Source organism: Vidua macroura, chromosome 28 (genome assembly GCF_024509145.1).
Source record: "Vidua macroura isolate BioBank_ID:100142 chromosome 28, ASM2450914v1, whole genome shotgun sequence".
NCBI classification, from domain to species: domain Eukaryota; kingdom Metazoa; phylum Chordata; class Aves; order Passeriformes; family Viduidae; genus Vidua; species Vidua macroura.
In genome coordinates this window covers 4,199,760-4,216,805 of record NC_071598.1, presented here as the reverse complement: position 1 = coordinate 4,216,805, position 17,046 = coordinate 4,199,760, and the positions used below count along the sequence as shown (strand labels likewise).

Sequence of the window (17,046 nt, the reverse complement as noted above, 5' to 3'; positions counted from 1 at the left end):
TGGGAAAAATAAGGAGCAGAAATAGAAACTGTTTTCTCTTTCTTCTTTCTGTACTCCTCTATGAAAAAATCCTGAAAGAGAGAAGAATGTGTCAGCTACAATGTGTGAGGCCAGCTCTGTGGCAGGGGTGTCCCAGGTGGCAGGGGTGTCCCAGGTGTCACACGCTGTGCTCTCTCTGTTCTCCTCCAGTCCGACGGGACCATCCTGGCCATCGCCCTGCTGATCCTCTTCCTCCTGCTGGCCTTGGCTCTGCTCTGGTGGTTCTGGCCCCTCTGCTGCACTGTGGTAAGTGACAGAAATCACCAGCACCAAGCAGCATTTCAGTAAGAAATGAGGGGGGAGGAGGCAGAGTTTTCCACAGGACTGATCCCAGGATTTCTGCCACTGCTGGCTCTGCTTGGGGCTCCTGTTTCATCTGCCCAGCCATGGATTAGACCCCTGTTGCCAACACCCAAACCTTGTCAGGAGCCTTTTAGCCCTGTGTTTTGGTCACAAAATTGAAATAGTTTGCAGAAATGTATTCCTTGCCATCCCTGGTGTGGATTTTCTAACCCTGGTGCCAGCATCCCCGTGCTGGAGGGCTCCTGTAGGAGGGCAGGACTGATAACCCACACTGGAGGCCTGGTTCTGCCTCAGGGGCAAGGAGAAGATATTGCTGGGTGTCCAGATTTTTGCAAGATGAGCTGTGTTTCCTGGATCACCTTGTCTGAAAAGCACTTTGAATGTCACAGTGGCAGTGGAAGTCTGTGCTTCAGTGAGCTTTGTCTTTCCTCCAGGCCCTTTCAGAAAAGTTCAGCAGCACAATCAGAGTTAAAGCTTTAAAAGGGCAGAGAGAAATCAGGAGAAAGAACAGGGGAGAAGGAAGGGGTGAAGGGAGGCAGGAAGGGAATCGCAGGACTGGAGATGAGCTCTCATCTCCCGTGACTGCTGTCTGTCTGTCCCACCCTGAGCATCCCTGCTGAGCCTGGCTCTGCCTTTCCCAGCGAGGATCGGGGTGAGGGCTCATTGCTGTGGAGCTCACCATGCAGGGAAGCTCTGCTTTTGGTTTGGATCTTGTTTGTGCTGCAAATGTAGACCAAGAATTAGGGACACACAAATGTCAGCAGGACTGGAGCCTGGGTTTGTGACTGGCTGCCTGTCACCTTTCACAAGCTGCTTTCAAGGCTGCCCAAACTGGCCCCAGTTTCTGGGTCACCATCGTTATTCCTGATTTTAAATCACAGACACGGTGTTGTAAATTTGCACCATGTTGTAGCAAACCTACAGTGCAGGGCAGAGAGCTTTGGAGCCACACACTGCAGGAGCCACTCTGTGCTGAGATGTGTATTCCAGAACAAGGATGGAAATCTTGCAGGAAAAATCTTAGTTGTCTATTTCTGTTCCTGGCTGAAAATGGGGATAAAATGCTTCTCTTCACAGTAGTTTGGCACCTCAGTGCCGAGATGAATACCAGAATGGAAAAAATATTTATTTGGACTTTCAGAACAATAAAAAAAAAATGGTTCTAAAATTGGCCAGAGGACTAGCAGCATGGTAGGTTGCTCAGAGTTATTTGTCTAAACTAGATGGCACATTCCCAGGGGAGCTGGCCAGCTTTTTGTTGGCACATCTGCATGGAAGTCAGGGGAGATGTGCCCTGTGCAGACTGGGATCTGGTAATTGAGGGGATAGAGGGAAAATGTTGTCAGTGATGCTGCTGCTTTGAGGTTCTGTGAAGCAGAAAGATGAGGCTGATGAGAAAAAGGCATAAATAAAAGCAGCAGGGCATGGAGGGATGTGGAGCTGTCATGAGGGCACCGTGGCTCTGCTGCAGTGGAATCATGTGAGGACAGTGGTCACGTAACAGCCCCGAATGTGAAAAATAGTCCAGATATTTTCTGTAATAAGCAAGGTGGGTGCAGCAGAGAGAGGGAGTTTCTGGTCCACATGAAACTTTAAAAGCTTAATATTTTTCAGATTTAAATTCTCCACTTAAAACATTTGCTGCAGATAAAAGCTTTTCCTCACTCTCCTCCTTTACCTCCCACGTTCCCTCTGAGCAAGCTCTGCAAGTGGGGACTATCTCACTGATATTTTTCCAATGTAGTCAAACACTTCCCTGTAGCTGTTGGAAGGATTTTATTCCAAGAGCCTGCAGGAAATCTCTTCCACCTCTCTGGGAGGGCATCCGGTGTGTTTGGCAGAGCAGCCAGGATACCTCGCTGCGCACTGCTCACCCAAAAACGCCGCGGATTCAGAGATAAACCCTGGAGGAGCGCCCAGCCTGTCGGGGATGGCGAGAGGGAGACCAGCAGAGCTCTGGCTGCTCTGGAAGTGGCACGGGGAGGAATGCAGAGCTGTCAGGAGTGAATTAAGGGCAGAGGAACTGCCTTGCACAACAGCCTAGAGCTCCAACCTCGAATAACCAAACCGCAGACCCGGAGACATCGCCGTGGATTCCAGCCCAGGGACGTCTCCGAGATAATTGGGGATGTGTCAGGGGAAAAAGGAAAAAAAACACAACAAACTCTTCTCTTAGCAAGTATAAATCTGTTTCTGAGCGACAAGCACATTTCTAAACCCTGAAATTCCTCTTGGCGTGCTTTTTAATTAAATAGGAGTCATTACTATCCAGCAGTTCTTCAGGAAAGACACTGAGCCAGCTTCATCCCTGGAGTAAATGGACTGGAGTCAACAGACTCACTCTGGAGGTTTATCTGGAGCCCAGTATCTCCTTGGCACTCATCCATGAAGGAATGCTGTTTCCAAATGCATCCAAGTTTATTGGTCTCAGAAGGGCTCTGGGATGAAGCCTGGAATTCAGCACTCGCTTTACAGTAGAGGCAATTGTTGCTTAGTAGATCAGGACAATAATAACTCTTTGCTGTGCCTGATGTACCAGCACAGGCAGAATTCCCCTGGATACCTGTGGAGGATATTACAAAAGCATGGGAGGCAGGAGGAACCTCTCCAAAGGTTGTGGGAGGTTCATTAAAGAACAGAAAACAAAGGAACAATTCTGCCGTGCTGAACTCCCCGAACTGCGCTCGTAACAAGAAGGATGGCAAGAAGGAAACGAGTACACAGACACCTCCAGCAGGGTGACCCCACTTCTCCTGAGCTGAGCAGATCTGCCAGGCAGCAGATCCCAGCAGATCCCAGCTCCTGGCTGCCCCCAGGCACTGCCTGTCTTCCCATTCCTCCTCCTTCCTGAACCCAGCACAGCCTGGAGCAGTCCAGACATCCACAGCAGGAGCCGTGCGTGCAGGAGGCTGTTCAGCTGCCCGGGGCTGGACTTCTCCTGGGCAGGAGGCCAACGTGAGCCTCAGGTTTAATGGTGATATAAATCAAATAGCTTTTATTGTAGAGGTAAGCCAAGGAGATAATAAACCTCCAAAACTGTCCTAAGGAGACACGTTGTTAGGCTGGCTTGGGAATGGAGCTGCCTCAAGTGTTGGGATGTACAGTAAAGGCAGAATTAATGTAATAGCTGGAAGGCTTGGCTGTGCTGGGAGGGTCTCCCTCTGCTGGGAGGGTCTCCCGTGCTGGGATGGTGCTCATCCATCACACCTCCTCCAGGTTTGAGCCCTTGCCTCCCTTCTGCAGCCATGCAGGGTGGCCTGAGGGTCTGGGCTGGGTTATTTGCCCACGTAGGAAATCTGCCCCACCTCGCTCATTTTCATACTACAGTGATTTTAAATGCAGGGGTGTGGCTGGCAGATAAATGAGGTGTTGGTGTTTAGGCACCCAACAGCATTTTTTAACTTTAAAGCTGTTTTCTGGAAGTAAGCTTGGAAGAACCCAGCAATCTGTTTGGCTCTCATTTTGTACTGCAGCTGACCAGAAGGTTTGGAAACAAAAAGCTGGATGGAGAAAATACAGAAAATATAGATTAAAACCACATGGCCAAACTGGTGGAGGAGAAGGGAAGGAAATACATGGGCTCTGCAGAGCTATAAAATGGCAGGGTCCCTGCTGGCTGGCTGGAGATTCCTTACAAAGATCCCTGGATTCTGATTCCCACCCTCTCCCACGAGCACACCAGGCACAGCTCCTCTGCAGTTGTGTTCATCGGGGGGGAAGGGAGCACAGGATCACTCAACCAGAAGATTCCCCAGGAGTCAGTGAGTGAGGGCAAGGGCTCCTGTGCACAGCTCCAAGTGTCCACCCTGGTTTTCCTTTGCCCAGAAAAGGGATTTCATTTCTGTGGTCTTCCAAAGAAAGTGGGTCAGACACCTGGACACTCCCCAGTGGCTCTGAACTGGTTTGTCTGTGTGAGTGGAGCAGCCCAGGAGAGGGAAGGACCTGTGCAGACACTGCATTTCTGCTGCATTCCCTGCAGAGCTGCAGGCAGGCTCCAAACTGTGCCACGGTTCATGAAAATGGAGCCTTTTTCTCTCCGTGGTGGCCTGTCTTTCAGAAGTGGATGATTTTGACATGTGCTGTGATCCTGCATTGAATTTTGGTTTGTGCAGCTCACCTCCAAATCTCTGGGGAGAAGCAGCCTGTTCTTGTAGTTTAATCAGTTAAAACTGAGCTTCCTGAACCTGCTCCCAAGCTGACAGGAGAGGGGAACTGAAAAGGATGAGTTAGTTTTCCACTGGACCTCCTTTACCTCTTACTTGCATCTCTGAGAAGAAGATTGTATTTTATTGCAGCTGAAGAAATTGGGACAGGCCCCTGCTTGTGTCAGCTTTGAAGTGTAGAGCAGATCTCCAAGGCTTTCATGGATACTGAGAAGACACAGAAGATACGACAGAAATAAAAAGGAAATGTTCCTTTACCCAACTCATACCTCAAATATGAAGCAGTCACAGGACTGAGAGGTCAAAACTATAAATATGGAAGGGGAAAAAATAGGAAATTAGTCAGATGGATCATAGTTAATGCTATTAAAATCCTTGTTTATTAAGACAGCAAGAATATATACTCGGTGTTTTCCAGAAGAGTGAAGGTAATTAAGGACAAGAAGAATCTGCTCAGTTCACAGCATGCTTCCAAACTGTAGTCCTAATTAGAGGCAAAGTCCTTTATTTCTTCTTTTGTACTGTTTGCTTGGTTTTAAATGATGATCTGTCCCATCCTAAAGCAGATATGCTCCTCTGACAAGAAACATATTGCCCCAATTTATCATCTAAAACTCCAGGGATAGTTACTGGGGGATTGCTGGACACGGAGAGCTGGTGGAGATTTCTGGGCGCCCAGGATGGAAACTATCCCAGACACATTCCTGGAACATACAAAATTTGGACTCAGCATGTGCTTTCTTGTGCCTGAATGGCTACAGAAATTTCAGAGCAACAGAAAATTCATCCTTCCCAATGTTTTTAACCTTCCTGGAGGTGGCTAATAGCATTCCTGTGCTTTGCCACTGGGTTATCCAGTGATAGAGCTGCTTCTCCACGGATCTGGAGTGGCTCAGCTAACAGAGACCCGTGCGTCACCTTTGTCCTCAGGTGTTCCTCACCTAGAGAGCAAACCCGGGGCCGAACCCAATGCCTGGAAACACTGGTCTGGAGCAGAGACTAGGCAGAGCTAAATGGACAAAATAGGGATTTATAAAAGGCCTTAAAAGGACAAACCTTGGGCAGCACAAGGGCCTGGCCAGGGCTACACCCAGGTTGAACCCAAGATGGATCCCGGTCACAAGTTTTTTACACCTTTATAAGTTTTGGTTCATGTACAATTGGGTTCAATTGTCCAGTTACAGGTCCAGGTGATGAAGTCTCAGACCCCTGGCTTGCCCCTTTCTCTTTGCTGTTGTCTGTGTTTTTTGGGTAAGGTTATCTTTGATTCTCCAGCTAGGAAGGGATTGTTTTGTAAAGAGAACCTACTAACACCTAACATGAAGTTTCAGAGTTACACGCCAGGCAGCAGAGAATCTGAGAAATACAAAAGCTGAAACCCAAGGCACCAAACCATGGTGTTCTCCTTCTCCCAAGCACAGGGACAGGAGAGCCAGTGCTGCCAGGGATGGCTCGGGGTCATCCAAACACTCCTGGGCAAACAGCGTGGCCTTGCCAAGCCAAACCTGGCCAGGCTGGGCCTGGCCCACTCTCCAGCAGCTCCTGGAGGTGCCACGTGGCCCATGTCCTCACAGGGTGCCTGTGATGGCCTTTTCAATCTTTTGGGTTGTTTTCGGTTGTGCTGAGCGGGCGTGGGGCCTTTGGGCCTGCTGTGCCCAGTGCTGTGGGATGGCACCAAGGTGCCATTGGCTTCACTGCCTTCCGTATCCCAGAGTGAGGGGCTCAGTGTCCCAAAATGAGGGGCTCAGTGTCCCAGAATGAGGGGCTCAGTGTGAGCCCCAAAACAAATGTCTCAGTGCCCCAAAACGAGAGTCTCAGTATGAGCTCCAAAATGAGGGTCTCAGTGTCCCAAAATGAAGGTCTCGGTGCCCCAAAATGAAGGTCTTGGTGCCCCAAAATGAAGGTCTCAGTGTCCCAAAGTGAATGTTTCAGTGCCCCAGAACAAGGGTCTCAGTGCCCCAAAATGAAGGTCTCAGTGCCCCAGAGTAAGGATTTCATGCACACGGAGCTGTAATTGTAAGGATCCAAAAGGGAGAAGGAAAAGCTTTGTGCTGTTTGAAGGCCGGGGCAGCGAGTCAGAAATGAGATTTTTTTTTGCTAAGACTTGAACTTTGAAAGGTCATACAGGCCCAAAGGCACAGGAGGCTGAGCTCCCCCATCTCTAGACTTGTCCAAATTAACCAATCCCTGCTGCCAATTTACGGGGAGTTCAGTTGCTCTTAGAAGTGCAAAGCACTCAAAAATGGAAGGAATGTCTTTTTTCCCCCCTCCTTGGCCTGTGATAGGAAACACTTGATCTGTTTACAGAAGTCAGTCAGTTTGTGTGTACGTGTGTGCCTATGGGAAGGCATGCAAATGTATGGAAAACAGCCATCTCCTCACTTCCAAGTGTGTAATCTGCACTGATACTGGCTGACAAGCTGTGTTTGGATGCTCAGCTGCACCAAAATTGGATGGCTTATTCTGGTGTTTCATTCCAATGTCAATGAGAGAAACTCTTCTGGAGCCCAAGGCGTGCTGCAGGAGGGAGCCAGGAGGTTCAGCAGGTACATTTTGGACCAGATATCTGAATTTTCTTAGTGTCTGATGGGTTTGTGCTCAGGGATTTGTTTCTAATGGAGGTCTCTTGACAAATGCCACCCGTCAGACTGACCAAAATTAATCTGAAAATGTCTCCTGGGTCTTTTGGTGCATTGCACACTTTGTCTTATTTAGTATTTATTGTGTCAAGGGACAGAGCAGAGATGGTGCTGTCTCCCTCCTACACCTCTGACGATGCTGATATCCAAGATTTCCTTTCCACAGAGTAGTGCTGCCATGCAGCCAGCTTTCCATTCACTTTTCACAGAATCCCAGAGTTCTTTAGCTTGTAAAAGACCTCTGGGATCACCAAGTGCAGCCTGTGGCCGAGCCCCACAGAGCACTGAGTGCCACCTCCAGGGATGGGGACTCCACACCTCCCTGGGCACATATCATCCATGTCTCATCTGCTTTTCATCATTTTTGGTTATTTTCACAGTTTTCATCATTTTTGGTCATTTTCATTGGTTTTGGTCGTTTTCATTGATTTTGGTTATTTTCATTGTTTTCATAACTTTTGGTAATTTTCATAATTTTCATCATTTTTGGTCATTTTCACAGTTTTCATCATTCTTGGTCATTGTCACAGATTTCATCTTTTTGGTCATTGTCATAGTTTTCATAATTTTTGATCATTGTCACAGTTTTCATTGGTTTTGGCCACTGTCACAGTTTTTATAGTTTTTGGTCACTGTCACAGGGCTTTCATTGTTTTAGGTCACTGTCACAGCTTTCATTGTTTTAGGTCACTGTCACAGTTTTTATTGTTTTTGGTCACTGTCACAGCTTTCATAGTTTCCCTCCCTCCAGCTGGGAATGTCAGGCTGGGCAGGGACATGGGACATGGATGGGAATGCCGGGCTGGCAGGGACACAGGTGGGAATGCCAGGCTGGCAGGGACAGGGATGGGAATGCCAGGCTGGGCAGGGACATGGGTGGGATGGATGGGAATGCCATCCCACAGGGATGCTGCCCAGCTCAGGCTCCTCGGGGCCATCCCCCCTCCTTTGGGGGCCATCAGCCACACAGCCCTGCTGTGGGGATGAACAAGGCTCCACCACACTCCTCCTCACGAGGAATCCTCATTCCCTGCATGCTCTGGGCTCCCGAAGCACAAAGTCTCTCTGGCAGGGGTCCCCTGGGGGGCTGAAGGTCACCAAAGCAGGAGTCCTGTGGGCAGGAGCAGGTGGTGGCAGAGCCCAGCACCCAGCAGTGCCCAGGCTGGGACTGAGCTGCTCCAGCCCTGTCTCCTCCCCTGCCAGAGGCACATGCTCCTCATTAATGGCCACATTGCATGACTCGGGCTTTGCAGAGCAAAATAAAAACAGTGAGCTCATCACAGGGGGAAAAACACGAGTGAGAGGAGTTGCTGTAAATATTTATATCTTCAGGGCCTTTAATGTGATTGCAATTTTCCCTTTCTGCATTTCAACGGCCAAGCTGTTGCTGGTCGGGATGGTATTTTTATTTTATTTTTAGGGTGATTTTGAAGCCCACACGTGTGTCCCCCAAGCCAGGGCAGCTCTGCCCTGACAGCCAGCTCTGAGCAGAGCTCAGGACACTCGGTGTCACCTCCCCTGATGCTCAGACAGCCCCGTCCTGGGGGTGGCACTGCCATGGCAGGGCTGGGGCCGGGCAGGGTGAGGGGTGCCAGGGATTGGACGCGCCTGGTGCCACTGCCCTCCCCTTGGAAACCTCTCTGTTGCTCTTGGATGCTCTGCTGGCAGCCAGCTGCCTGCCAAGCCCTGGATGCAAAGTTTCTGCATGAAATAATGGCCTCACACCCACATAAACTGAAATGGTTTCTATGGAGAATATCCTGGACCAGGCTGCAGCCTCACCCCGCTTGCTTTATTAGAAACCTCTGTGAGCCATATATGTGTGTATATATAGATATTTGTATCTATATTTTTGAGTTTTTGACAGTGAGCTATATTAACCTGATGATGTGAAGGGCACAAGGTGGCAGAGCCTTCTGGAGTGAAAAAGGAAGAATGGGCTGGGGACAGGCTGGGGGGACTGCTTGGCAACGTCCCCAGGGCATTTTGCTTCATGTTGGTTCTGCTTTCCAGCCTTTGTTCAGACTGTAAATGATTCAAGGCAGGATTTGTACACGTGTGCAGAGGGCAGGAGAAGGAGGTGCTGATTTTCTGTGGCTGTCCAGGTGAAGCATCACTGCGTAGGGCCAGCACTGACTGTGGCAACTTCTGGGACTGGGAGACTCAGGTGTATCAGACTTTGGGTTTTCTGGATTTTCTCTCACAGGGCATGGGTCATCCAGTGAGCAGTGTGAGTGTGGGGCTGTCACTGGGAATGTCTCTGTGGCAGGGCTTTGAGACACTGCTGCTTCCCCTGAGTGACAGTGGCACCCAGAGCCACCCTCTGTGGCCACCCCCAGTGGCACCTAGAGCCACCACACCGTGCTGCAGGAGAGGTGGCCCAGCAGCGCATCCTGTTGTTTTCTCCTTTGGATTTCAATCATGCTGAGGAACAAAGAATTCATGGTTCTCTTTCTCTTTCACCCTTCTAGATCATCAAGGAGCCTCCCCCACCTCCCGCAGAAGACAGCGAGGTGAGTGCCCCTGGCCCCTGCTCTCCTCGGTGTTCAGGACAATGTTTTGTTCAGAAAAGCTGATTAAATCACCTCAGAATAGCTGATTAATTCTGTGGGCTCAGTGCCTCACTGAGCAGGTAGGAAAGGACAGCTCAGACAATCCCTCCTCACTTGGTCAGAGCAGTCAGGCTGTGATTCACACAGGGACAGCCCTTAAGCCTGTGTTTAACTCGGAGTTAGTGCAGCCTAAACATGTGCTTAGCTGCCTTCCTGGAATGGCACGGTAATGATTTTGGCGGTTTGGGATATAGAGGCACTCCTGGCAGGAGCTCCCCGTGCTGGAGCACAGCTGCTGTGGGAAAAGGGAGCTCCTGGGCCTGGCACTGCCTGGGGCATGTTCGGAGAGGTGGAAAAGCCCAGCAGCATCCTCTGGACACCAGCAGAGCTGCACGAGCCAGGGAGGCTTTAATGGAGAGTAATCAGCAAATGCTAAACCAGCATTAAAGCCCCCATCTGAACTCTGCTTGCAGGTTTTAGACGAGTCTTGCCACGAAGGGTCAAAGCTGTTCACCTATTCCTGAGCCCACTTTTCCATCTCCTCTTTCTGCGTGCTCCTGTTTCAGCACGCACTGAGTCCCTGCCCTGCTCCCAGGGTTTTCCACTTGGGATTTCCCTGCAGCCTGGGCTCTGAGCAGGGCACTCTGGTGCCAAGGGCAGTTTTTCCACTGACTTCACTGGGCTTTGGATCAGTTCCTCTTAACGAGGCAAGTGAAATGAGCTTAGCTCTGTGCTCGGGGTGATCTGCTGGGGTAGTTTGCTTTGCTTGCTGCTCCTGGAGACAAATCCATGGCTGCTTCAGCTTGCAGGTGGGAAGGCTTGTGAAATGGGGCTTCCTGTTCTCCGTGAAGCCTGGCCCAGGGAGGGTGGGCTGAGCCAAGGCTCAGGAGAGCTCAGGCCTCTGCAAGGAGCAGGGATGCAGCCTGGCTGCTCCCTGGGCTGTGCAGGGCACTGGGACCCAAGGCCAGCCCTGGAACCTCCACCTTGGGGCACTCCAGACTCCTGGAGCAAACTCCAAATCAGACTTTTCCCAGAGCCAAGGGGGCTCACATTTGGACCCAGTGCCTCTCTCTGCAGGCACCTGGCCCATTTCCCTGAGCAGACATTTGTTTGGGCTGTGTGAAAACCCACCAGCTTTGTCAGCTTCTGTCCTCTGGATGAAAAGGAAAATATTAACCTCAAACTGCACATGCCTTGTTCTGCATCACCCATGCCTCCAAGGCAAGGGATTCAATTGCTGAAATTAATTAAAAGACATCATTCTGGAATGCTGACTCCCTGGCCAGGAGCTGGAGGGGGAAATTGCATCCCCTAAGAGGAAAGAGTGCGTCACCTATAAGGAAGTCTTTTGTCAACCCAGTAAGTGCTGCAAAAGCAGAGCAGTCCCTGCAAAATCACAGCTGCAGCTTGAAATGCAACTTGTCCTGGCTTTGGTTGTACCCTGAGAGGGCCCTGCACAGTGACTGAAAATTGGCATTCAGGAGGATGTGCTTTGCCTGCTGCCTCACCAGTCCAGGAGGGGACCTGGACATTTTTTGGGTGTTGTTCTCTTTGGGGACCTGGGCATTGCAAGGTTTGGTTACAGCAGTCATGGATTGCTTTGGGTTGGAGGGACCTCACAGCCCATCTCACAGCAGGGCAGGGACACCTCCCACTGTCCCAGGCTGTCCCAAGCCCCATCCAGCCTGGCCTGGGACACTGCCAGGGCTGGGACATCCACCTGCACAATGTGCCAGCTGCTCCAGCAGTGCCATTCCACCCCTGCTTCCCACCAGAGCACCCCCCCAAGCTCACTTACCCCAGAGTCAAGGTGTCCCTTTGGCAGCCAAAGGCTTTTTCAGAAACGAAAATGTCATTTATTCTGTTTTAGAAACTGTGCAGCACCGGGGCAGTTCTCAGAAGTCAGTCAGGCTTGCAGCTGTGACTTGCACTGGTTTTTTTTCCAGACAGAAGAGCTTCCCACTAGTGAAAAACTAGCAGCAGCTCTGAAAAGATGCATTTTGTTGTGCATTTACTGAAAAGATGCATTTTGTTGTGCATTTACTACTGGAGAGGCTGGTCCACAGAATGGTGTGATGCATTCTCAGAAGATCAAAGCCTCAAGATTTTCTGCTTTGCTCTAAACAAATAGAAGACGGAGTTGATTTTCTACAATCCGTTTTTTTAGGTGTTGCAGATGCCCCTGGCTCCTGCAGGACTCCAGCAGCTGCTCCTCTCCAGCAGGAGGGATTGCTGGTCCCTTCAGCAGCAGGGTTACAGTTGGATTTTTTTCCTTCTCACGAAATTCTTGGCCATAAAAGAAAAAAAAAAAAAAAAAAGGAAAAAAAAAGGAATTCTTGCATCAGCAGGTTTGGGAGCTGAAGGCCACAGGAGGAAGGAGAATGCATCACACTCTAACAAGGAGGGGGAAGCAGCCTCTGCTGTCAAAGGTTTCACTGAACTCTGCTTCAGAGGCCCTGTGAGACACTTCATTGTTGCTGAAGGAAATCAGCACTGGCCAGAAACTCCCAATTAATTCATTCAGAAATTGCAAATGTTGTCATCTCCTGCTGTGCTGCTCGGGGAGCTGGGGATGCTGAGGGTGAAGCATAGGGCAGGACAGATGGTTTCACTTAGGCCAGCAAGGATTGAGTTAATGCCAAGAGGAAGAGGAGAGTGCCTGGAGGAGGCAGGAGCACCTTGCTGGCCTGTGATTAGTCACTGCAGGTGGATCAAAATCATGTTCTTCTACCTCTAGTGAATAGCAGGGCTTTTCCTAGGCCTGCTGCAGGAGGACACAGCTGGTTTTATTCCTGTGCTCCATCACCTTTAAGCTGGGCTCATTGGAACAGCTCTGCCCAGCTCAGAGCAGAGGCTTCCCACAAGGCTGAAGCTGGTTCTGCTGTAGCTACCCATTCTCAAAATACACCCAAAATCCCCAACTGCAGAGCTCTGTAGCTTCCTACAGTTCCCTCTTCACTCCCTGGGCCAGAATTCTGCTGCAGCCAGGGGAATCCACAGCTGGATCTGGGCAGTCCCTGCTGTGGGATGAGCCCCTGCTCAGCTGGATCCACTCTGATCCTGGGGTCTGATCTCTGCCACAACATCCACGGGGACAGAGAATGACTGAAGGACAGCCAGCTGCTTGGAGAGCTGCTTGAACTCTCCCTTACTATCGTGGAATGGGTTGGGTTGGGTTGGAAGGGTCCTTGGAGATGGTCCACCAGACCAAGCTGTTCAATTATTGCTGCTCATTATTCTTTTCCCAATTGTCTCCCTTGCTCCTTTTGGAGAGCCATGCTGGGGAGATAGCAAAACAAGCTCCAGAGAAAGGATCTGGTCGGAATTTCTGTGGACACCAGGGTAGGAAACTTATTCCTGAAATGGATCCAGGTCCCAGTGGTGTGCCAATGCTTCTCCTTCCCTGTACCCCCTTTTTAGAGTGAGCTGTGGAAATGTGGGAGGAGAAAAGGAACCTTCCAAGAGACAGACAAAAAAAAAGGAGGGTCTGCTATTGGCAATAGGAGAGGTGCAGATATTACACCATGGAGGTGTGGAGTTTAATGGCCAAATTCCAGTTTAATAGCCAAATTCCAGTTTCATGGCCAGTGCCATGCGAAACATCCAGTGCCGTGCAGAGGCTGTGGGGGTTGGTTTCATCCCATTCTGGTGCTGATTGCCATGAGCTGACAGGAACTTCACCTCCCTGCAGCTCAAATCCTTCTTTGCTCTTGGAAGGCTTCACCTCAGGCAGGACCTCCAGAGGTCTGGGCCAGGACAAAAGGGGAGTTTCTGTGCTGGTTTGAGAAACGTTTGTGTCTCAAGGATGAGCTTGTATGAAGCTGAAGTTGTTCAGGCTGGAGAAGAGAAATTCTGGGGAGCTTCCCAAGCAAAACCTTTCCCAGCAGGAGGAAACATTCTCTGGGAACAGCAAGGTGTCCCCAAAGTGGCACAAAGCAGCTGAGAGGTGGCCATAGGCTGTGGGAATGGTTCCAGTGTTGGGAGAAGGGGCAGAAAAGGGTCTTGAGGACAGCTGGATTTGCCTCTGTGCTCCCTCAGCACTAAAATTCAATGAGAACATCTCTCACACAGAGAAATGATTGTTGTGTCATGGCTCAGCCCTTGGTGCAGGCAGAGCTCTCCACAAATGCTGAATTCTGACAAAATTCAGGCATTGCAGAGACAACTGGGAAAATAATTATAAGGGTGGGGAGAGGGGTAAGTTGTCCAATTTTTTTTTTTTTTAATATCTGGCCAAATTTCGTTTGAATTCTTACCCTGAGTGGTTGAGATGTCCCTTGTGGAGCCTGAATTATCCTTGTGTTACCCACAGATGAGGTTCCCTCAGGTCGGGATCACAGTACCCAGAGCCGGCCTGGCCTCTGAGATAAACACAGATCTTTGTTTTCTGCAATCCAGCACTTCTGAGTCTGGATCCCTGACTGTGAAATGCAGCTCTGTCCTGCTTCTTCTTTTTAAAAGAAACTCTAGCTCCATCTAAAGCAGATTGTTGGGGTGGAAAGGTGCCAAGTTCTGTCCAGTCGGTTTCCAGCATCCTGAAACGCTCTTGGATTTTCTGGGGCTGTTTTTGATGCTGCAGCTGGGTGGGAGCTGGAGCTCCTCAGGTACAAACCCCACGTGGAGGAAAATAGAGCTGAGGCAGGCAGGGAACCTGCAGAGAATCCATGCCTGGCTCACAAACTGGAGTGCTGGATGTGGGCTTTGGGTGCCTTTTCCTTCCCATTTCCCTGCCCAGCCCATTCCCAGTTCCCCCAGCTCCCCCAGTGTGCTGAGCACATGGCCAAGGGTGTAGGACACGGCTGCTGGGGGCTTTTTCTTGGATTGCAAAACCTCCCTTGAAGAGACATAAACAGGCTCGTCCTGCAGCAAACTTGTGACTCCTTTGTTTGTCAGGGGTCCTGCTGCCTCCCTGTGCGTGTGCTGCTGTCCTGTGCTCGCAGGGCTTTTAAGGCTTGTGGGGAAAATTTCCTAAACCTTGGTATTTCCTGTTGTGAGAAGTCCAGTCTGTGCTGAGCTGAAGAGAGAGAATTGCTGAAGGAAAATATTTAGATGGCTTCACTTCCACTTTTTCCTTTTTTTTTTCCTTTTTTTTTCCTTTTTTTTTCCTTTTTTTTTTTCCTTTTTTTTTTTCCTTTTTTTTTTTCCTTTTTTTTTTCCTTTTTTTTTTTGTTCCTTTTTTTTTTCCTTTTTTTTTTTCTTTTTTTTTTCTTTTTTTTTTATTCTTTTTCTTTTCTTAAAAAAAAAAAACAACAACAACAACAACAAAGAAAAGTCCTCATGGAAAACTTCGTGCAGAGATAATGACTTCTGACATTGCAGCAAAGAGCCTCAGCAGCTCTGCCCAGGGCCAGAGAGAGAGGTCAGCTCTGAAGAGAAGAGCCTGGTACTTATGACCAGTTGTTCACCCTTCCCTTGGATCAGGACACTTTTTGCAGCCCAGTTTCTGTGTTTTGATAAACTGAAATGCTTTTGGTTGCCATGAAAACCAGAGTTTTTCTTGGATTTCCCCCCCCCCCCCCCCACCCAGTTTTTCAGTTTTCCTGATGGGGAGTTTCAATTTCAAAGTAGTTTTGGTTTTTCCAGTTTTGGAAGGCTCCTAAGTTTTGGAGTTTAGCCAAATCCCTGTGAAAAATTATAGAAAGAAGAAGAAAAAAAGAGAGAGGGACCATTTTTCTTTTCTCTCCACGTTTTTCACAGGAAATACTTCACGTTTTTGATGAACTCTGCTCTTCTGCTGTGCCAGTTCACAGCCTGAACTGTAGAAATTAAAGGGAAAGGCACTACAGGAGTGCAGCAGAGAATTTAAAATACCTTGAATTTCACTAGAGCTTTAGCAGACTCATTTTAAATAAACTGAAGGGAACTTTCTTGATCTGTTAAGTCACCCATATCTGAGTGTCACCGTGAGGTGCTGAGCACGTTTAGCTCTGTGCCTGCAGCGAGCAAGGGCAGGACACACAATTTAAATCTCATTTTTTACACAGACACAAGCCACAGGGCTCCCTGAAGCCACATGGACTTCCATGGGCAGCTGCCCCGGGTTCATTACAGGAGCTAATTGCATTTTTTGTGACTGTTCCTCTTGGCCGGCTCCTCTCAATAACTCTGGGCATTCCCACCGGGGTGGTTTCCAAAGGTACCCCGAGTTTGCCGTGGCTCAGGAGAGAATTTATTCATTTTCTTGCTCTTTCCCTGCATCCTGGGAGGCCTGAACTCCCACAGGGAGATTTACCTGGGCCCTGCAGGGTCCCTGCAGCACAGGGAGCCACAAGCAGCAGCTGCCTCTGCCCAGCCCCAGGTGAAGGGAGGGGGTGGCAGAGGGGAGAAACCCCAAAATCTCATTCCTGCTGGAGCTGGGCTGTCCCTTCCAAGTGGTGGTGTCTATACCATGAAACACTGTCCTTTCATGATGTACATCCTCTGGAAAAGGAGGGACAGGCCAGAACCTGGCCTGCCCTGCAAGGACAAGGCAGGCTGGGATTGTTCATTCCTTTCTATCCCTGCTTGTTCCTTTCCATCCCTTCCCATCCCTGTTCATTTCTTTCTATCCCTGCTTATTCCTTCCCATCTCTGCTCATTCCTTTCTATCCCTGCTTATTCCTTCCCATCTCTGCTCATCCCTTCCATCCCTGCTCATCTCTTCTATCCCTTCCATCCCTGTTCATCCCTTCCCACCCCTTCCATCCCTTCCCATCCCTTTCATGTCTGCTCATCCCTTCCATCCCTGCCCGTGGCCCCTGGCAGTGCCACCCCTGCTGCTGTTTTGCAGGAGGAAGATGATGATGGGCTGCCAAAGAAGAAGTGGCCAACGGTGGATGCCTCTTACTACGGAGGGCGAGGCGTGGGCGGCATCAAACGGATGGAGGTGAGGAAATGCCAGGCCAGGGCTCAGCTCTGAGCTGGGACAGTGCCTGCAGCCCAGCCAGGAGGGCACTCAGGGGGCAGGCACAAACTTCCTGAGGTTTTTATGAGTGCAAATCACTTTTGTATGGGAATATTTGAGAGGCAAACACAAATTTCTGGAGTTTAGCAATGTCCTGGTCCATGCCTGGGACACAGGGCAGCACTGCCACACAAATTACAAGGAAATGGTTTTAGTTTTCCTGAAAAACTCCCCCACTCCCACATTTCTCATAAACCACCACCAAGGACAAGCTCAACATTTGGGCTGCAGTCTAGAAACAAACTTCCCAGCCTGGGCATTGCTGTTCAGATGGGAACACCCAGAGGCAGGGCAGATTCTGCAGCAGGGCTGCACAGCCTGATCCTGATACTGATCTGATCTTGATCCTGATTCTGACCCTGATCCTGCTCTATCTGATCCTGCTCAGATCCTGATCCGATCTGATC

The 17,046-nt window shown here is 49.7% G+C and overlaps 1 protein-coding gene across 1 annotated transcript in view; it reads left to right on the top strand.

Moving 5' to 3' along the window:
• Positions 1-17,046, top strand: part of ANTXR1 (ANTXR cell adhesion molecule 1) — a 64,041-nt gene that overhangs the window by 33,927 nt on the left and 13,068 nt on the right. The window contains exons 13-15 of the mRNA XM_054000608.1: positions 190-285; positions 9,616-9,657; positions 16,466-16,561. Coding sequence (XP_053856583.1) covers positions 190-285; positions 9,616-9,657; positions 16,466-16,561 — 234 coding nt within the window. The remainder of the gene's footprint in view (positions 1-189; positions 286-9,615; positions 9,658-16,465; positions 16,562-17,046) is intronic.